Genomic DNA, 21157 nt, shown 5'->3' on the forward strand with positions numbered 1-21157 from the left:
CTTCATCTTGCCAGAGGCTGCAGTGCCTGGGTGCGGGCTTGTGCCGAAGCTGGGGGAAGGGATAGGGCCATTAGGGTCCTATAAATGTGAAAATGCCCTCATCTTGTGTTTCATCTCACAGATGAATAGACCCAGTGCAGCCAACCCCTGTTCTCCAGTACAGCTCCCTTCTACCCCCTTGCCTGGGATGGCCTCTAAGAGACGAACAGGAGACCCTGGGGGCACATCACAGAGTCTCACAGGGCTAGGACAGCCAAAACGGAGAGGAAGGCCCCCCAGTAAGTTCTTCAAACAGATGGAACAGCGTTATCTAACCCAGCTGACAGCCCAGCCTGTCCCCCCTGGTGAGTGCCCTTGAGGTGGCATGGGTGAGAGTATAGGTTGGAGTGGCATCAGACATGGGCCATAGGATTCATAGCTGGTTCCCACCCACCACTCCACATATGTAAATTCTTCACAGAGATGTGCTCTGGCTGGTGGTGCATCCAAGATCCTGAGACACTGGATGCTACGCTCAAGGCCCTGCACCCCCGAGGCATCCGAGAAAAGGCACTTCACAAACACCTCAACAAGCACAGGGACTTCTTACAGGAAGTCTGCCTACGGCCCTCTACGGGTAAGATAAATACTTTGATCCAGCCTGAGCTATAGAGCCCAGGGGTAAATGTTGAGCTGCTGCTGCGGACAACGGCCTCATTGATGGGCCTTTCCCTCTGCCTTCTGTGTTCTCAGACCCCATCTTTGAGCCTAGTCAGCTACCTGCCTTTCAAGAAGGGATTATGAGCTGGTCCCCCAAAGAGAAGACCTATGAGACAGACCTGGCTGTGCTTCAGTGGGTAGAGGAGCTGGAACAACGGGTTATCCTGTCTGATCTGCAGATTCGGGTACACTAGGGCTGGCACTGGGTTGGAAGTTGTTGAGGGGGAAACGGTCATCTCTTGTACTCTGTTAGGAAAAACCCTGGGTCCTCACTTCACAAGTGATCTCTTAGGACACTAGATTTTTTTCTACACTTAATTTTCTTCCTTTACAATGAGTTTTATTCCTCTCTCCCACCTGCAGGGCTGGACATGTCCCAGCCCAGACTCTACTCGGGAAGACTTGGCCTACTGTGAGCATCTGCCTGACTCCCAGGAGGATATCACCTGGAGAGGTCGAGGTAGGGAAGGACTGGCACCCCAGCGTAAAACCACCAACCCGCTGGACCTGGCTGTGATGCGCCTTGCTGCCCTTGAGCAGAATGTGGAGCGGCGGTATCTACGGGAGCCCCTCTGGCCAGCTCATGAGGTTGTACTGGAGAAGGCCTTGCTCAGCACGCCCAGTGGTGCCCCCCAGTGCACCACTACAGAGATGTGAGTGCCCCCACCCCCATTCTTGGTCCTGGGGAGAAGGGATGCATTTAATGGATCCTGCTCCTCATCCAAAGATCACCACTTTTTCTCCGCCCCTCCCCCACCTCCCAGATCCTATGAGATCACCCCTCGCATCCGGGCCTGGCGCCAGACACTTGAGCGGTGCCGGAGTGCAGCCCAGGTGTGCTTGTGCCTGGGCCAGCTGGAGAGGTCCATTGCCTGGGAGAAGTCCGTCAACAAAGTGGTAAGAGGCTGGGAGAGCCTGGGAAGGCTGAGGGGGCAGCCAGCTCGTGGGGGGAGTGGGGTCACTGGCAGGTAGAGGCTTGAGGGCTCACCTTGCCTCCTCATACCCTTGGTCTAGACCTGTCTCGTCTGCCGGAAGGGTGACAACGATGAGTTTCTTCTGCTTTGTGATGGATGTGATCGTGGCTGCCACATTTACTGCCATCGGCCCAAGATGGAGGCTGTCCCAGAAGGAGATTGGTTCTGTGCCGTATGTTTGGCACAGGTAAGGCTTCTGCTTTCTCATTCCCACTCCCAAGCAGAAGTCAGAGGTTTTCTTTCTCATCCCATTTGTCACCAATCCTACAGATAGCAGCACTTCCTACCATGCCTCAGTGTCCCCTTGGAAAGAGCACAGGTTAGGTGCTGGGAGACCTGGATTCCGGTGCCTCTTGGAACAAGTCATTTAAATTCTGTAGCCTCGCTTGCTTTCTTCTGTACAGTGGGAATGATTGTATTTTCCCTTTTACCTCCCTTATTGGATTATGTGAGTAGATGCACATGCTGGCTGATGCGTGGAAGTGTTTTGAAGCCTCAATCACACTTAGACAAATAGGGATGGTAATGAACTGGAAGGCAAACAGAGTACATCTCCAGCTGTTACTGATCTCACCCTTTTCCCATCCTCAGCAGGTAGAGGGAAGATTCACTCAGAAGCCTGGTTTCCCGAAACGAGGCCAGAAGCGGAAAAGTAGTTACGAGCTGAACTTCGCGGAGGGTGATGGCCGCCGACGCCGGGTACTATCCAGGGGCCGAGAGAGCCCAGCAGTGCCTCGGTCCTCAGAAGGAGGGCTGTCCCCTGCCAAGCGGCGGCGATTCTCCATGCGGAACCACCACAGTGATCTCACGTTTTGCGAGTGAGTTGAATGAATTCTGGGGACAACAGGCTCTACCTTTGCCATAGTAAGGACTAAGAGGGGTCGGTGGATTTGCTTCCTGAGATGCAGCCATCCCTGTCCCTTTAATGACAGGATTATCTTGATGGAGATGGAGTCCCATGACGCAGCTTGGCCCTTCCTGGAGCCCGTGAACCCACGTCTGGTGAGCGGGTATCGGCGCATCATCAAAAACCCTATGGATTTTTCCACCATGCGGGAGCGGCTGCTCCGGGGAGGGTAGGTAGACGGCAGCACGTCTCCTGGCTATTGTGTTAGTCCTGTGACTCCTCCTGGCTCACAGCTCTGCCTCCCCCTCTCCCTCTGCCCAGGTATACCAGCTCAGAGGAGTTTGCAGCGGATGCGCTCCTGGTCTTTGATAACTGCCAGACCTTCAACGAGGATGACTCCGAAGTGGGCAAGGCTGGGCACATCATGCGCCGCTTCTTCGAGAGCCGCTGGGAGGAGTTCTATCAGGGAAAACAGGCCAATCTGTGAGGCAAGGGAGGTGGGGAGTCACCTCGTGGCATCCCCCTGCCCTCCAAACCAACCAACCCTGCCATTCTCACCTGCTGATGCTGCCCTGGGTCCAGACTCAAGTCAGAGATCTCAGCCTGATTTTTGACCTTACCCTTGGCAGCGCCCTACATCCTCTTACCCCTACCTACACCCCTTTTTCCCTTCCCTCTTCTTGCTCCTCAAATAAGAGGGGCAGAGATGAGGTCCTTCTGGACTGAAAGCCAAAAAAAGAAAGAAAGAAAGAATTTTTCCTTTCTGTTTTATTTCCTAATTTAAAATGAGGAGGAGAGAAGTCCCTGCTTCCTCCTCCCACCTTCTTCTCCTTCCCTGTACGTGCCCCAGCATTCTGGGGCTATTTAACAATAGCAATAGTTCTAGTGAATGTGTGAAACCGAAAAACACTCTGTACTGTGTGTGGACCCGCAGTGACGGCCAGTAAAGTGGACTTAACTCCCAAGTGTGTCGAGCCGGACACCGGGCCCTGAACATGCTGCTTCCATGTTCAGTCCTTTCCCTGCTTCTCACTTTCTCGATTTTTCCTTTTCCCTCCTCTCCCTACTTTTAGGATTTTTCTCTCATCCAATAATGTAAAGCTATCGTGTACGGGTTCCTCTACCCTTTTCTCTCCCCCCAAATCTTTTTTCCCCTCAAAAGGAAAAAAAAGTTCGGAGGTCCCTGTCTTACTCTCTGTCCTCACCTTCCTGCCAATAGCTGTTCCCTCTGTAATGTTGGATACTCCTCACATGCTGAGTTTCTAGCCTTTTTTTGAAACTCAGTAGCTGGGGAGAGGGCAGGGAGGCACCCTGGACCCTGGGCCTTCCAGCCTCCTTCCCCACCTCTTACCCAAACCTCCCTCTTGGGAACTCCTCAGGGACAACTACTGCTGAGTTTGGGCGCACTCCCAAGATGGAGGCCAGGTAGCAATCAGCTGGCCTCAGAGAGAGGTGTGTGTGTGTGTGTGTGTGTGTGTGTGTGTGTGTGTGTGTGTCTTTGTGTGTGTGTGTGTGTGTGTGTGTGTGGAGGGGGAGGGAGGGAGGATGCTGTGATTGTGCCCCTGTGCTGTTTGATGGCATCCAGTTTCCCCAAGTATCTTTATTCCCACCTTCCCTAGTGTTTGAAACCATCACATTTTTGTCCTTGGGAAACCACAGGAGCAGTTTTTCTGGGTACAAGGCTCTGTCTCCTCTCTCCCAGGCATTTCTGTTCCAGCCTCTTCAAACTGTGCAATCTGTCAGCAGGAACTCCCTCTCCTTTCAATAGCTTTGAGTCTTAAGCTTTTGTAGGGAGAGGGGTAGAACTGGATCTTTCCCTAATCCCATGAGCTTCTGTGGGTTTAGTTGTGCTTTTCTTCCCTTACCTACTTCATACCCGGGACCCCTTTCCCAGCAGCAGCAGAGACCCCAGAGCACAAGAGAGTAGGGAAGAGGGGTTCTGGGTCCACCACTGCCCTACATGTGACTATGCCCGAGTTAAGCCCCAGCATGCGAGAGGAAAGCTGCTAACCCCCAGCTACAGCCATGGGCCCCTGCCCCCCTGCTTTCCTGCTCAGCAGCGCCCCTCCCATCAGAGATTACGGGTACTTGCACTGGGGAGGTGGCTGCTGGCCGGCCCAAGCAGAGAGCTGAGGCGTCCAAGAAATGTTCCATTGGTGGGGGAGGGGGCGCCAGGCGAGGTGGAGCATTCCTTGTACTTCTGGCAGCACTGGTTAGCCACTGAAGGGGGTGGGGGGCAGAGTGGGGAGGTCCTGGGGCAGCCCCTGTCTTATTCCTGATTGCCCCCCTTCTCCCCCATGGCCTATTTCTAAAGTCGCCTTTTCTGTCAGATAAACCTCAAAACTTTTAATTTTATTTGAGATTTTTTTTTTTTTGCTTTTAAGAGGTGGATTGAAGAATATTTGAATTGACTTTATATTATGCATAAATATTTATATTTTATCTAAATAACTGCGCTGTAACAAAGTTTGTGTCAGTCAGACGTTTGGAACTGTTATAGTTGGGGGCTCTTCTTTTTTCCCCTTGGCAGTTTTCCCCGGTATAAAATGTACTAGATTAATTTTATTGTTAGAGGCGAGGTGGACGGGGGAGTGAAATCTCCATGTTCCTTCTTTGTGTTCCTCTCCCAGCTCCATCTCTTTTCCCTAGGGACCAGGCACTCTTAAGATGGGGTGGAGTCCTAGCCTCAGTTTGAAGAAGTTGGGGCTGAAAGGGGGGGTGGGGGTAGGGCATGATCAAAGGGGCCATTTCTCATGTTCTTTCCTCATCTTTACCGCCCCTTGAGCTAGGTGGATTTTCTCTTCTTGACAAATAAAGAGTATTTGGTAGGGAAGGCAGGTTAAAAAATAATAAAACCCACCCACTGCCCCTTTGTTTCCCCTCCCCTCTATCAGTCTGGTAACAGGAAGAAACCACACCATCAACACCAACAAGTTTCCATGTTCCTTTTACAACAAAAGGGACTTGACTTTTTATATAACCAAATGTGGTGTTTTAGTGACTTTTTGATAATGTACAGTTTTTTGTGAATTTAAATTTATTTCTTTCTATATTTTTAGGACCAATCTCATTTTTAATAAGGTTTAAAAAAGAAAAAAAAAGGTCTAGAGAAAAAACCTCCTGTTTTTGCCATGTGATGTTCCACAAGTGCAGCTGTAGAAAAGTGCTTGTCAGTTGAAATAAAAACCACATTTGATAGAGATTCAAAAGACTCTTGTGTATTTATCTTCCCTTCAACATAGGTTCTCACACTTGCTTAAGGGGAAGACTGGGTATGAGGGCGAGGTTGGCTCGTCTGGTGTAGGAGATAGCTGGCAGGGGAGCAACATGTTCCTAAACTTCCAAGCTTTGTCCCTAAACCTCCAAGCTTGGCCCTTCCCGTACAAGAGGCATCCACAGCAGAATTTCTGCTTACGTGGAGGGAACAGGTTCTTAGTGCTCCTGGCACCTGAGCAAAGTGCCATTCTGGGTGCCTACTCCTTGCCTTGTGAGACGCCACCATGGCTTCCTAAGCTGCCGCTTGTGTTCCCAAAGTAGCAAATACGGGCCCATAACCAACCTCCCAACTTCTGCCCATGGATAAAACACCAGGGGGTAGACTTTTGTGTTTTATTTCGAAACAAAAGTTGAAATAAGACAAAATGGAGCTATACCAAGTTGTAGGGAAGGAACATGAAAATACTAGGGTCAAAAAGGAAGAATAAACTAGAAGGGTAGATAGCACTGGCATAAACATGAAAAGTATAAAACTAGAAGCTTCTGGATAAAAAATGTACAAAATGTGTGCGTATAAATTATTTACTGGTGAAGATGACAAGTGCATGCAAGAAAGCACTCACCACCCAAACAATGTGTTGGGACAGGGACACCAATAGTGGCGTGAGAACTTTCTTTACTCAGGCTGGGAAATCTTACCAACCCACCAGGGTTGGTAACCGAAGTTTTGTTTTGGTGAACCCTCAGACATCAGGTGCAGGGACACCAGCTTCCCTCTTCGGGACTTGCTTACCTCTGAGCTACACAGCGGCCATTGGCCAACTCTTAAAATCTTCAAGTTCTGAGATGGGCGCCTATGGTGGTGTTCCTACGGGTGGCTCCCAAGCATTAGTTAACATCCTAGGCAATCATTCATGGCCCACCCCCGGCCTACCACAGTGAGACCAAACTGAAGAGGACACACTACTCTAGAGGGAGTAAGGAGCAAAAAATCCCAAAGATGACACTCCAGAAACAAATTACCAAAAGTTAACTGCGTTTGATCATGAACCCCTTCTAGCCCCCAACTCATGAAGGGAAGGAAGGAGGTAAACCAGGTGCCTGTGCCCTTGCTGAACTGTGAAATTGTGAGGTAGATGTGTCACGAGGACAAAGAAGTTCTGGTATATGGTTGGAGTAGCTATGGCAGGGAGAAAGAGCAATGGGAATGGGCAGGAGGTCACCTAGCTTTCTCACGAGCACAGTCATGTGGGGAGCACCCCTACTGCGGTCAGCAAAGATCAGAAGGGTGACAGCTCCCAGGCCGGCCTTGGTGGCTGAAGGAAGACCCTCCTTTAAAAAGAAAGTGGGAAATGAAAGGTGAGTAAATACGAGGGCTCTGCTCGTGCTCGGAAGGACCTAAAATGCAGGTAGCACAGAAATCGAGTAGTCGGTTTAAGGGGGACTCTGCGAGCAGGCACAAGCTGAACACCTAGCCCTGACACCTCGGCTTGCATAACCCCCACCTTCTCTGCGGACAAGTGGAGACCTGATCACGGACCCAAGTTTATTGCCACTGGTTAAGGTCAAAGTAGCGCTCACAGGTGCAGTGCCACTGCTCCCCCAGAAGGTGGGGCATGTGCACAACGGAGCAGCAATGGTCCCCGCCCCCAAAGACTAAACTGTCAGATCCCTGCAGCATCCCGTTCCAGCTTGGCCTCTCAAGTACCTTTCGGGGCAAAGCAACAGGCCATACTTAGGTCGGCTCAGAAGGAGCAGGGAGTGAGCGCCGCTGGCACCACCGGGGTGAAGGAGCTCACTGATCAGTAAGTGAGGGAAGGAAGAGGAATGGAGCCGGGCTGAGGTGACCCAACCCGGGAAGAGTGGGTAGAGCAGCGAGTCCAGTCTTCACCCTCAGTGAGTGTAATGTCCTCCTACCGCCCCTACCTACGTGTTCCTGCCAAGGGCCGTTGCCTCTTCAGAGCCACCAGGCTTCCGAGTCTTGGCAGCTCTTCAAATTCTTTGGTTAACAACAGTCTTAAAAAATAACATCGCTCCTTATCATCATTCCCACATCTTCCTTACCCTCTACCCACACCCTCCTCCAAAAAGTCTAATCAGCTTAGGGTTTGAACATCAGCTCAGAGCGTGAAGGGAACAGTAAGAACACTGACCTGAGACGGGACAGGCAGGCTCTGAGCCTCATAAAGGATTCGATCATCTGAGGAAGGGACTCAGACATACTCTATTAGCACGGAAACAGAAAAACACAAAGTATCTTAAGAGTGTGGGGGTGAGAGGTGATGCGGCTCCATGAAGACGACAGAGAAAACGCTAAGCACAGCGTTTAAAGAGCCCAGCCCCAGGCCCCCTACACGTCCCCGGGCACTACTGCCGCCAACAGGCTATTTCGTGAGAGAAAAAGCGTCCCTCATTCCGTTCTCCCCTTTCCCCACTCATCACTCACCTTAGCAACTGTTAGACATGAACTAACAACTAGGGGAAAACAGGAGCGTAACCCAAAACCAAAAAGTTCTACAGCGCCATTAACTGCTACAAAAATAACTTCAGGCTCCCCATCCCTTCCCATGCCCAAACCTGTCCAAACCAGAAACACTCGACAGAACCCTTAGGGAGAGTCAGATGAGAAGAACACACAAAAGGTAACTCCATTATGTAAAACAAAGCAAAATCCTGGCCATTTAAACATTAAAAAAAAGAAAAAAAAAGCAAAAACAGACAATAGATTCAAGAGTTCTGGAAAAAAAAATAAAATTAAAAAAAAAAGTTCTGGGATGCAAAGGAGAGGCAACCGTCACATGAACAAGTTTCCATCCCGGAAAGGCCCCCACTCCACTAAACCGCCTGCCCAGCAAGCCTCCTCCAAACTAGCAATCGAAGGAACAGGATTCTGGATTTTTCTCTTCTTCAAGGCCACTGACAAGAAATCTATGGTATACTTTCCTTGACTCAGGGCTGGAGACTTAGAAACAAGAGCTACTTGCCCAGCCACACCCTTCTAGAACGCGACTGGATGGGGGGCTGCTCTACAAGGGATAAACCCTTCCTGAGGTTGGAAGTGGCCATGAGGAAATGAAGAGTGGGAATTCCGTCCTTCACACCTGACACCCTACCTGTAGCCACCTCCCCTGCCTCCAGGACTGCACAAAAGGGCAAGCCTAGGGGCAGGGAGCGCGGGGACTCTCACTTCGGGGAGGGAAAGCTGGCTGCGAGCTCTCTGTCCAAGAACTGCTACCTCAGCTGCTTTTCCCTCCGTCTCCTCTCCTTCCTCTCCCGACAGCTGCCCTAGCAGACACCGGTTTCTCCATTGTCTCTCTTTGGCTTTCTGCCCGTCGGGTGAAAAGCACCTGACCTTGCAGTGCAGTGGAGCAGGACTGCCGGTGTGGGAACGAGGGACTGGGAGCGGACAGCTGGGGGATCTCACTTCCCGGAGAGGGGCGAAGGCTTCCTCCTGTCCCCATGGGCACAGTGCCAGGGCGGACGAGGCCTTCCAGAGTGAAATACAGGCTCTTAAGGATGGCTGACTTTGTAAATAATGAGATGGGGTTTATTGCCCTTTTCCATCCTAGCTCCCTGTCATCCTTCCACAAGAAGGAACATTATTTTTAATGTCCTGGGTCCCTGGAAAAGGGATCCAAACAAATCAGGGCAGAGCAGGTTGCCCTGGACAGTTACAGAGAGCTTTGTCCCTCCCCACCCCTGCACGGCGCACAACGCAGAACAGTCCCCACACCTTGATCCTGCTGAATGTGTGTGCGCATGCGCGCGCCCGCACGGGGCATGGACACAGCAGCACAAGCCTTCCTAGGACGATTCGCACGGTATGCAGAGGTATCCAAGGTCAAAGCCTGGGGAAAATTCAAGGACCCCAGTTCTGTCCCTCTCAGCCAGTTACACTGAGTACCAAAAGGCACTGCATGTCCAGGGTTAGGGTGGGAATTTACCAAGTCCTCTGGCACCGGAGGCAGTAACAACACTGTCTACATCAAGGTTTCGCAACCTTGGCACCACCATTTGGAGCCAAATAATTCTTTCGGGGGCGGGGAGCTGGGGCTGTTCTGTGCACCTGCAGGATGTGTAACAGCATCCCTGCTGCTCCAGCCACTAGATGCCGGTAGCACACAGCCCTCACCCCCAAGCAAGGCCATCGAAAATGTCTCTAGAGATTTCCAAGTGGCCTCTAGGGGACAAAACCACCTTCCTGAGAACCACTGGCCCAGAGGAAGCAGCTGATCTTCCACAGTGGGGAAAGAACCGAAGTGAATTCGGCACGGTCATAACTGCAAAGGCTGCTCTGAGCACCGCAGTGTGAGACAGGGAAGACAGGGGCCCTGGGATCCAGGACAGAAAAGGAGACCCTCCAGGAAACAGGGGAGCAGGGACTCCTGAAAACCTGTCGCTGGAGAAGACACTTCCCCTCAGACAGTGCTGGCCTCAGTGGTGAGAAGAATTAGAAGTCAAAAGCCCACCCTTCTGGAACTTGCCAGGGAAGACCTAGGCTTCATCTAAATTTGACTCAAGGATGGCTTCCAAAGACTGTGGGAGTGTCTCTTAATGAGCCTACGTCACATCTCTGCTTCCTGAAGGCAAAAGTCTCATCTTTTCTCCCAGGATGTGGCAAGGCAGAGGGAGGAAAAGCCACTTCCATTGTCTGCATAGTGTTCTACCTACTCCTTGCCCAGCCCCCAAAAAAGTCCCTAGAAAATTTCATTCAAAAAAGAAATTCACAAAATTAAAAACTGTAAAAAAGGCAAAGTCGGCAGGCTCTGCCGTATAAAAAAGAGAAAAAGAACAGTCTGGATGAGAGAAAGGAAGGCATAAAATGTGTGAAGAAGAGATGGGATGTGTGAGCTAAGAGCTTTATAAAACAAAATTCGTAGTCTGTATATTCTCCTACGCACACACACACCAAAATCAGCCCATAACTAAACTCCACATAAGGGCCCACCGTAGGACTCCTTCATCAATGTTCTATCACTGCACTTCCCCCCTCCTTTTTTTTTAAAGAAATAACAAAAATTTTTTAAAGCCTCCCAGATAAGTCCAACACATCAAAAAACTGTTTTTCATAAAGATGAGAAGAAGCTCAAGGCACTATGTCTCTTTGGGATATGGAAAGAGTATATTGCAGTTAAAAACAAAATATAAAACTTTCTTTGCAAAAGAAAGAAAAAAAAGTTCTTTTGATCTCCTTGAATGCAGCACACACAAAAAGTGACAGTTCTCCCAGGCCCTCCCAGGAATGGAGGAAGAAGCAGAGGGCAGGAGCGCAGAGATTTCTTTTCTCCAGGCCCAGGCCTGTGAAAGCGCTGCCCAAGTGTTAGTCCTTAGCAGGGCCCACGCTGCGTCTGTATCCCATCAGCCCTCTGGAGTTCGGGAGCATCCGCCTCTCCAATAATTCAGGTGTCCAGGCACACCTCAGAGACAATGCGGGTTCGCTTCCAGACCACTGCAATAAAGCAAATACCACAACAGAGCAAGTCAGATGAAATTTCTGGTTTCCCAGTACATACAAAAAGTATGTTTACACTATACTGTTATATTAGGTGTGCAATAGCAGGTCTAAAAAAATAATAGGCAGACCTTAATTCAAAAACACTTTATTGTTAAAACTGTTAACTATCACCTGAGTTTTCAGCAAGTTACAGTCACCGATCACAGATTACCATAAAAATGCAATAAAAAACGACATATATTTTTTAAGATTGTATTTATTTGAGAAAGAGCAGGAGCAGAGGGGAGTGGGAGAGGGAGAAGCAGGCTTCCCTCTGAGCAGGGAGCCCGATGCGGGGCTCCATGCGGGGCTCGATCCCAGGACCCCGGGATCATGACCTGAGCTGAAGGCAGACGCTTAACGACTGGGCCACCCAGGCGCCCCCAAATTTGATCTATTTTGAGAATTACCCAAATGTGACACAGAGACACAAAGTGAGTAAATGCCAGTGGCACTGACTTACTTAAAGCAGGGAAAGCAGGGTGGCCACAAACCTGCAATTTGTACCAAAAAAAAAAAAAAAAGGCAATATTTGCAAAGCTCAGTAAAGCACGAGAAAAAGAGGGATGGCTGTCGTCCGCAGAGGGGGAGGGGAACCCTAGAGGAGGTGTAAACCAGAGGGGGCGCGCTTACCGCTGCTACTTGTTGAACTGGAAGGAGTAGAGCCCGTGGTCTGAGGGCGCCTCCACTGGCACCTGAGTCTGCTGGCCGCCGCTCTCCTGCACCGCAGCCGAGGCCGGAGAGTCAAGCTCGGTGCTCCTGTGGCCCCCCCATACCCAGAGTGGGGTGTCCTGCCCCACCTCCCCGCTCCCACGCGCACACAGCAGCACCTCCCCGACACACCGCGCACCCTAGCCTCTTGCAGAGACGCGGCTCAGTAACGGGCCGGCCTCAACGAGCGCCTCGTTCAAGGACACGGACGAGGTCCTTCCTTCCTACGTTCACTCACACGCCCAGCAGCTGACCGCGCGCGCGGAATCAGCATCACTGTTAGAGGAAGATCTTTTTATTTTTATTTTTTTCTAAAATGTTGAGAGAGCACAAGCAGGGGGAGCAGCAGGCAGAGGGAGAGGCAGGCAGAGGGAGAGGCAGGCTTCCCGCTGAGTGGGGAGCCCGACGCGGAGCTCGATCCACCCAGGCGCCCCATTAGAGGAAGATCTTGATCGGGGACAAATCTCCCTCTGTGCGTTTTCCTACGCGCGATTCCGCGAGACCAGAAAGCTCTTACCTCGGCTGCAACACCGGCGGAAGGCACAGGGGTGTACGGGGCGATGTAAGCTCCTGGCACCGGGGCGGCCGCTGGCACGTACTAGAATGAAAGCCATCCACAGGCTCAGGGCAGGGAGGGGACTCCTGGCGACATTTAAAGCAGTCGGGGAGCTCTAAAAACGACTGCTGCCTCGGTTTCATCCCCAGAGAGTGGAATTTAATTGTCCCTTCTCCAGAGCGCTCCAGGGGCTGCTAAGCGCACAGGCTTAGAGAGACGTCCGCCCCTGGGGCTTCCCTTCCTCCTCCGGCCTGCGCACCACAGTGCAGCGGACCCGCAAGAAACCTGCTGAGCTTCACCCGTTCTTCTGGTCACCATGTTGGGAAGGATTTCTGGGAAATGTGTGTGAGCTCCTGGGTAAACTGCTGTGTAGACAGAAGCACTATTTAGTTTTGTGAGTAGGAATCGGTTAAAAGGAGTGAGCTGGGGAGCGGCATGGCTCTATTCTGTTTATCTCCTAGTCTGAGTCTGAGCATGCCTTCAGTGACACTGAAGTGACTGACACCCTCATTCACAAGCATTTACGCTGAAGCGCATTGCATAGGTACCCCTTGCTCAGTCGGAGTCTGAAATCAGAAATATCCCGCTTGGCTTTACCGTGCCCGTGCTGCTGAGCGAGAGGTGCCCCAGTTGCTGGGTAAGAGGTCCCATCATGGAGGCAGGCTGGAGAGAAATGGGGTGATCCAACCCTGGCGGCAGAACAGAACCCTGGAGGCAGCAATAAAGGACAGGGTTAGCTGGCAGCATGCAACTAAGGCGCAGTGATTCACGCCTACCAGGACCGCTGAGGACAGACATTTAAAAATCCTGGGAAATGATAGGTGAGTAGCAACCCAGCTACACAACAGAAATAGGTGCTCTGCCCATCAGTGTGGAGGGACCCTCCGCTTGAGAATAACAAACTGACAGAATTTCACGTCATATAGCTGCACTGCACAAGGGACTGAGCCAGAACTCACACCCACATCGTCTATCATCAGATCCCATTGTTTTTCTTTACATCAAACTGTCTCTTTAGCTTTTGCCCACTTCTGAACACTCACTGAAGGCTGCATGAGGTATGACTGGTGGTGCATCCAAGACGGGTTAGGTACTTGTAGAGGAGATGTCTGAGTTACTCTCTAAGGCAAACAAAAGAAATAGACAAAAACATTAATTGCCTAGAAACTACTGTTTCTCCCAGTGATCTGATAATGTTCAGCAAAACCCAAAAAAAGTTGGAGTGCCCCCTCACAAAATAGAAACATTAATAAACTCTTTAAAAACTATTAAAAACTTGTACACGTCAACAAATAACCCAACTCAAAAATGGGCAAAAGATAGGAATAAATACTTCTCTAAGATATACAAATGGCCAATAAGCACAGGAGAGAGGCTCAACATCATTAGTCACCAGGGAAATGCAAATCAAAATCGTGATGAGATGCCACTTCACACCCACCAGGATGGCTGTAATTAAAAGGAGAGAGTAGGGGCACCCGGGTGGCTCAGTAGGTTGTCTGACTCTTGATTTCGGCTCAGGTCACACAGGGTCCTGGGATCCAGCCCTGCATCAGGCTCCTCGCTCAGCAGGTGGTCCGCTGGAGATTCTCTCCCTCTGCCTCCCCCTCCCCACCAACTCTCTCCCCCTCTCTCTCTCATAAATACATCTTAAAAAAGGGGGGGGCCGCCTGGGAGGCTCAGTCGGTTAAGCATCTGCTTTCAGCTCAGATCATGATCCCAGGGTGCTGGGATCAAGTCCCGCATCAGGCTCCTTGCTCAGTGGGGAGCCTGCTTCTCCCTCTGTCTGCCATTCCCCCTGCTTGTGCTCACTCTCTCTATGACAAATACATAAAATCTTAAAAAAAAAAATAACAAGTGTCATACACTGTGGGCGGGAATGTAAAATGGTGCAGCAGCTCTAGAAAACAGTTTGGCATTTCCTCAGAAAGTTAAACATAGAGTTCCTATGTAACCCAGCAAGTCCACTGGGGGTGTATACCCAAGAGAAATTAAAACATGTCTTGACACAAAAATTGTACACAAATATTCAAAGCAGCATTATTCTAATAGCCAAAAGGTAGAAACAACCCAAAGGCCATCAACTACTAAGTGGAGAACAAACGGGTATAGTCATACAATGGCAGCGGACTGACTCAGTCATAAAGAAGAATGAAGTACTGCTATGTGCTAAGACATGGATAGACCTCGAAAGCATGTTGAGTGAAAGAAGCCTGGCCCCAAAGACATATACTGCATGCTTCCATTTATACAAAGTATCCAGAGGAGGAGGACCTCTCGCCATAGACAGTATCTCAGTGGCTGCCAGGGGGCGTGGGTGAGGTAGAATGGGCAATAACTGCTAACGATTACAGAGCTTCTTTCTGGGGTAAAAAAAAAAAATGTTCTGGAATTAGATGATGCTGATAGCTGCATAACTTTGCAAAATATACTTGAAACTACTGACTTGTATACTTTAAGTAAGTGAATTTTATGGTATGTGACTTATCTCAATTTTATTTATTTATTTATTTTAGATTTTACGTATTTATTTGACACAGAGAGAGAGAGCACAAGCAGGGGGAGCAGCAGAGGGAGAGGGAGAGGGAGAAGCAGACTGCTGAGCAGGGAGCCCGATGCGGGGCTTAATCCCAGGACCTCAGGATCATGACCTGAGCCAAAGATCATGAGGCTTAACCATTTGAGCCACCCAGGCACCCCTGAATTATCTCAATTTTAAAATGAAAAAGAAAAAGAAAAAGAGCAATGATAAGCTAGAAATGTATCACAATAAACAAGTAGGTTTATTTCATAAATGTAAAGATTGTTCAAGATCAGACTCTATAAACATAAGTCAAAATCGAAGGAAAAAGCCATAGTGTAATATGAGATGACAAAAAGACATTTGATAAAATCCAGCAAATTTATTAAAAAAACCCAAAAAACACTGATATGAGGAATTCTTAATCTCAGGAAACAAACTGAGGGTTGCTAGAGTGGTGGGGTGGGAGGGATGGGGTGGCTGGGTGATAGACATTGGGGAGGGTATGTGCTATGGTGAGTGCTGTGAATTGTGCAAGACTGTTGAATCACAGATCTGTACTTCTGAAACAAATAATGCAACATATGTTAAGAAAAAAGAAAAAGAAGAAGATAGCAGGAGGGGAAGAATGAAGGGGAGTAAGTCGGAGGGGGAGACGAACCATGAGAGACGATGGACTCTGAAAAACAAACTGAGGGTTCTAGAGGGGAGGAGGGTGGGGGGATGGGTTAGCCTGGTGATGGGTATTAAAGAGGGCGCGTTCTGCATGGAGCACTGGGTTTTATGCACAAACAATGAATCATGGGACACTACATCAAGAACTAATGATGTAATGTATGGTGATTAACATAACAATAAAAAACCCAAAAAACAGTAAAATAGAGTCTAGAAAAAAACTATTTACGTATTAAAGGCTAGTACCAAAACCTAGCTGTTAACATTAACCTAAACAAAGATATATTAAAACCACTGCATTTATAATAATTACAATATAATACAGTAGGGTCAAACAAATACAATTAGATAAGAACACAACTGGCATAAAATTGGAAAGGAAGAGAAAACTATGATTTTTGCACTGATGATACAACTATATACCTAGAACACTTAAGAGACTCAGTAAAAAAAAATGCTAGTAGTAATAAGGATTTAGTACATTAGCTGCACACAAGATACATGAACATAAACCAACAGTTTTTCTTCAGTGTATCCATAGCATCTAGAAATGCTTATAAAATTATAGAACACTTAGGAATATATTCAACAGGAAAAGCATAAGATCTATATAAACAACACTAACATCTTATTGAAGGGCATAGTTGTTTTTATTTTTAAGATTTTATTTATTTGAGAGAGAGAATGAGAGAGAGAGAGCAGGAGAGGGCGGAAGGTCAGAGGGAGAAGCAGACTCCCCGCTGAGCAGGGAGCCCGAGGCGGGACTCGATCCCGGGACTCCAGGATCATGACCTGAGCTAAAGGCAGTCGCTTAACCAACTGAGCCACCCAGGTGCCCATTATTGAAGGGCATAAAAAAAGATTTAAAAACGAAAAGAAATACTACATCTTGGGTGAAAAGAATACTTTTTTAAAAAAAATTTTTATTTATTTGAGAGAGGGAGAGAGAGAGAGATTAAGAGAAAGCACGAGCAGGGGGAGGGGCAGAGGGAGAAGCAGGCTCCCTGCTTGATGTGGGGCTTGATGTGGGGCTCGAACCCAGGACCCTGGAATTATGACCTGAGCCGAAGACAGATGCTTAACCGACTGAGCCACCCACACACCCCGAAAATAATAGTTCTTAAAAAGTCAATTCCCAGGGCACCTGGGTGGCTCAGTCGATTGAGCATTCGACTCTTGGTTTCAGCTCAGGTCATGATCTCAGGGTCGTGGGGTTACCACACTTAGTCTGCTTGAGATTCTATTTCTCTCTCTCCCTCTGCACCCCCCAAACTGACCTTTCAAAAAAAGGTCAGTTCTCTTAAACTAATACATAAATTTAATGAAATTCCAGTTAAAATCATCAGCTTTCCAAAAATTAGATATAAACTTTATACAGAAGAGTAAATGCCGGGGCGCCTGGGTGGCTCAGTTGGCTAAGCAACTGCCTTGGGCTCAGGTCATGATCTCAGGGTCCTGGGATCGAGCCCCGCATCGGGCTCCCTGCTCAGCAGGGAGTCTGCTTCTCCCTCTGACCCTCTCCCCCCTCGTGCTCTCTCTCAAAAAAATAAATAAAATCTTTTTTAAAAATATTAGAAGACATTCTGAAAGCCACTGTGATCAAGTCAATGTATCACCAGAGTAAGGACAGACACAGTGAGCACCGGAAGAGGACCAAGGACACAGAAACAAACCCCAGTATTTATTATAGGTGGCATTTTAACTCACCACTGTTTAATTTTTAATTAATTCACTGTACTAATAATCCATTAATTCAAATATGATTTAATAATTTGGTGCTAGGACAACCGGTTAACATTCTGAAAGAATGAAATAAAATGCCTATCTGGTGCCCCATACAAAAATAAATTCCTGATGATTACATATTTAAATTTTACTGTAAAACAATAAAATAAATCTTGGAGATCATATGTATAATATAGAGACTGGGAAGACCTTTTTAATTAAGAAATTCAAAAGCTTTAGTGGAAATGCAGACATATTTAACTGTACACAAATTTTAAACTTTTGCGGTTTTTTGTGGTGCAAATGAGTGAGTCCCAAAGTATGGTCCCTGGACAGGCAGCAGGGGCAGCAGCAGCATCTGGAAACAGAAATGCAAATTCCTGCCTCCTAGCCTAGTCTTACTGAATCAGAAATTCTCTGTGTGGTGCCCAGTAATTTGGGTTTGATAAGCATTCCAAGTGATTCTAATAGACAGCTCAAGCTTGAGGACCACAACACAAAGTCAATGGACAAAAATTAAATCGGAAAAAACTATTTGTAAGAAAGATAACATTCAGAGGATTGATACTTTAATAATATGCAAATGTGGTAGCCCCTGGGTGGCTCAGTCTGTTAAGCAGCTGCCTTCGGCTCAGGTCATGGTCCCAGGGTCCTGGGATCGAGCCCCGCATTGGGCTCCCTGCTCCGTGGGAAGCCTGCTTCTCCCTCTCCCACTCCCCCTGCTTGTGTTCCCTCTCTTGCTGTGTCTCTCTCTGTCAAATAAATAAACAAAATCTTTAAAATAAATAAATAAATAAATAAATAATATGCAAATGCTTTTTTAAGTTGATGGGAAATGAATAACCAAACAGAAAAATGGGCCAAGCATATCAAGAGCAATCAGAGAAGAGTAAATCAAAATATGACAAACAGGGGTGCCTGGGTGGCTCAGTCATTAAAAGTCGGCCTTCGGCTCAGGTCATGATCTCAGGGTCCTGGGATCGAGTCCCGCATAGGGCTCCTTGCTTGGCATGAAGCCTGCTTTTCCCTCTACCCTTCCCCCCTGCTTGTGTTCCCTCTCTCGCTGTGTCTCTCTGTCAAATAAATAAATAAAATCTTTTAAAAAATAAAAATAAATAAATAAATATGACAAACATAAAAAGACACGCTTAAACTTGACTATAGTCAGGGAAATGCAAATTAAAGTAACAATGCACTTTACACCTACAGAGATAGGAAAAACTGAAAAAGACCAATGTCACTTATGGCTGGAGGGAAATGGTCACTCAGACATTGCTAGTGGAAATGTGAACTGACACAGCCTTTGTGGGAAGCAATCTGGCAACATCTGTAAAACTCAACATCCATATATTATCCAACCTAGCAAGCCCACTCCTTGGACTCTAGCCCCCAGAAATAACAGGACTCAGATTTAAGAATGTAGGCATAAGGATCTTTACATATGCATGGTTTTGTTTCTGGGGATTAGAGTTCAAGGAATGGGACTGCTAGATTGAATAATATGTGGATGGAAGTATTATTTGTACCAGAAAACCCCTGAAATCCAATTGAATACCCTTCACGGAGGTAGGGTTGAAGAATTCTGGTCTCTCTGTGGCATGAAATATACTGCAACTGTTTAAAAAAGAAATAATTAGAACAAAAAGTCTCAACATTAGCTACATCAGAATCACCTCGAGGGCTTATTAAAAAACTCAGCTGGTGGGGGCAGGGACACGGGACAGTGGAAACGAGAGGATTAAGAGGTACAGAGTAGCAGGCAGAAGATATGTGAGTCACAGGGATGAACAGCACAGCATAGGGAATACAGTCAATAATACTAGAATAACTTTGTATGGTGACAGATGGTGAACAAAAAGAACAGATTGCTGGGACCCATCCCGAGAGTTTCCACTTCAGCAGATCTGGGGTGGAATCCAAGAATTTATGTTTTTTGAAATTCCCAGGTGATACTGCTCATCCAGGCACCAAACTTTGAGACTCACTGGTTTAAGATACTGTTAAGTGAGAAGAGTGAAGTGTAAAAAATATATTTAATCTGGCCAGATTTTTGTAAAATAAACAATGACTTCCAAAACTGTACACATATGCGTATATGCACACGAAGAAAAATCTGGAATTTTCTGAAATATATGGAATAATAGGAAATTAAAAATATAGTAATAAAGGTTTACTTGTGGACACAGAGTAAGAGGATGCTACCACAACAGTCTGTATATATGTCATGTGATCACACGTTATGCTTTCATGTAAAATTATTTGTGAGCAGTATGTATAAAGGAAAAACTAAAAAATAAGGAGTTTCCAGCCTTATGCTCCTTTACCTGAAGCACAGTGACAGGGAAAACCACCACACCCACCATTTTTTCGGGCATGAACGTACCTGATAGGAAGACACAGGAGATGGAAGGTACGGGGAGAGTGCAGACTGAGCAAGCATCCTGTTGGGGGTGATGTTATAAGGAGCCGGGTAAAACCTGGAGGAAGGAACCTCATCAGTAAGGAGCCACAGGAAACCACAGGTAAGAGCCCCACTGACAGACACAGCCACTTCCCACTAGCTGCTGCTTAAAAATCAAGATGAAACATCCCAGTGCCTGGACAGGCCGTTGTCACTTTTGGGTAGCCCAATTCTGTAAAACACCCTTACCCATTCTGAAGAGCTGTGGTGGGGTCATAGGTCAAGGCCATACCACCCTACAAAGGAAGAACACAGTGTTCATAATGCGAGCCCTTGGGGGAGAACAGGAGGAAGCCCAGAGTGTCAAGCCTGGGACGTATTTGATTCAACAGATTAAAGTGAAGTCTGGACAGGTCCTACTACAGCCATTCCAGAGTTTTCCTGGTTGTGCAGGCTGCAAAATCCCACTAAAGACCCACACTGAAGATCATGTTAAGCAGCCAGCCATCTCTCAGTTACTGTAACTCTGAAGCTAGCCATTCCTGCTACTCACAGGAATCGGGCCCTGGTAAATTCCATTCCACGTTAATGTCCTTAGTACTCCTGTCTCCTCAGAGGTCCTCTTACCATATCTCCATTCCTTGGCCAGGCCCGTCCATTTTGCATATATTTCCCTTGGTTCTGTCGTTTCTTTGGACCACCATCAGCAAATTTGCAAAGCAAGGGATCAGATGGGGCTGCCAAGAAAGAAAGACACAGCTGAGTCTCACCTCACTGAGTCCACTCACACTCATGCAAAATGCCTCCAGAATCTTCACTGGAAGTAACAACCTATGGCTCTCTCAGCCTGATTCCCAGATGCCTCACCTGGTACTCCAGCAGGTGTCTTAATATATTTTCCATTAAAGTGGGTGATGATGGCTTCACACTTCTCTGTGGACTCCATCCTAAGGAGCACAAGAGGGGTTAGGCTCTAGCTTCTCCAGGATCTGCGCTCCCCCTACATTCAAAGAGAAAGCTCTAAGTTCCCAGCCCACAAATACTCCAAAAGTTGTGACTATAGAAACACAGTTTCCTCCACACAGATTCAAGGTATCTTGAAGAGGCAACCCTAGTTTCTAATGAACGTTCCCTCAACTGGCTCCTGTAGGGCTCCTGAAAAGAAAAGTGAAGCTATGAATATTCCAAAGACACTGATGGATGGGCCTACTATTAGGTCTGGTTCTTAAACAAGAAACAAGAATACAATAAACAGTGGCTATCATCATCATCGTCATCATTTTTTTTTTTAAGTAAGCTCTACACCCAACGTAGGGCTTGAACTCATGACCGTGAGAT

At 47.7% G+C, this 21157-nt stretch overlaps 2 protein-coding genes across 12 annotated transcripts in view; one reads left to right on the forward strand and one right to left on the reverse strand.

The window, feature by feature from the left end:
• BAZ2A (bromodomain adjacent to zinc finger domain 2A) overlaps positions 1-5729 on the forward strand; it is a 34446-nt gene extending 28717 nt beyond the window's left edge. For 5 of the 6 annotated variants that reach the window (XM_025883203.2, XM_025883204.2, XM_073900812.1 and 2 more), the window contains 9 exons: positions 122-344; positions 461-616; positions 733-884; positions 1063-1352; positions 1464-1596; positions 1714-1860; positions 2265-2491; positions 2606-2749; positions 2842-5729. In XM_025883203.2, coding sequence (XP_025738988.1) covers positions 122-344; positions 461-616; positions 733-884; positions 1063-1352; positions 1464-1596; positions 1714-1860; positions 2265-2491; positions 2606-2749; positions 2842-3007 — 1638 coding nt within the window. In that variant the 3' untranslated portion in view covers positions 3008-5729. The remainder of the gene's footprint in view (positions 1-121; positions 345-460; positions 617-732; positions 885-1062; positions 1353-1463; positions 1597-1713; positions 1861-2264; positions 2492-2605; positions 2750-2841) is intronic. The other variant, XM_025883201.2, reaches the window with a different exon arrangement.
• Positions 5730-10835: 5106 nt separating this feature from the next.
• Positions 10836-21157, reverse strand: part of RBMS2 (RNA binding motif single stranded interacting protein 2) — an 89313-nt gene continuing 78991 nt past the window's right edge. For all 6 annotated transcript variants that reach the window (XM_073900817.1, XM_073900819.1, XM_073900818.1 and 3 more), the window contains 9 exons: positions 20687-20766; positions 20447-20556; positions 20069-20115; positions 19802-19895; positions 13541-13618; positions 13095-13205; positions 12459-12539; positions 11864-11949; positions 10836-11185 (listed from right to left, as the gene is read on the reverse strand). In XM_073900817.1, coding sequence (XP_073756918.1) covers positions 11869-11949; positions 12459-12539; positions 13095-13205; positions 13541-13618; positions 19802-19895; positions 20069-20115; positions 20447-20556; positions 20687-20766 — 682 coding nt within the window. In that variant the 3' untranslated portion in view covers positions 10836-11185; positions 11864-11868. The remainder of the gene's footprint in view (positions 11186-11863; positions 11950-12458; positions 12540-13094; positions 13206-13540; positions 13619-19801; positions 19896-20068; positions 20116-20446; positions 20557-20686; positions 20767-21157) is intronic.

The sequence above is a fragment of the Callorhinus ursinus genome, unplaced genomic scaffold (assembly GCF_003265705.2).
Source record: "Callorhinus ursinus isolate GAN/ISIS: 27379988/994484 unplaced genomic scaffold, GSC_fseal_2.0 scaffold14, whole genome shotgun sequence".
Lineage (NCBI taxonomy): Eukaryota > Metazoa > Chordata > Mammalia > Carnivora > Otariidae > Callorhinus > Callorhinus ursinus.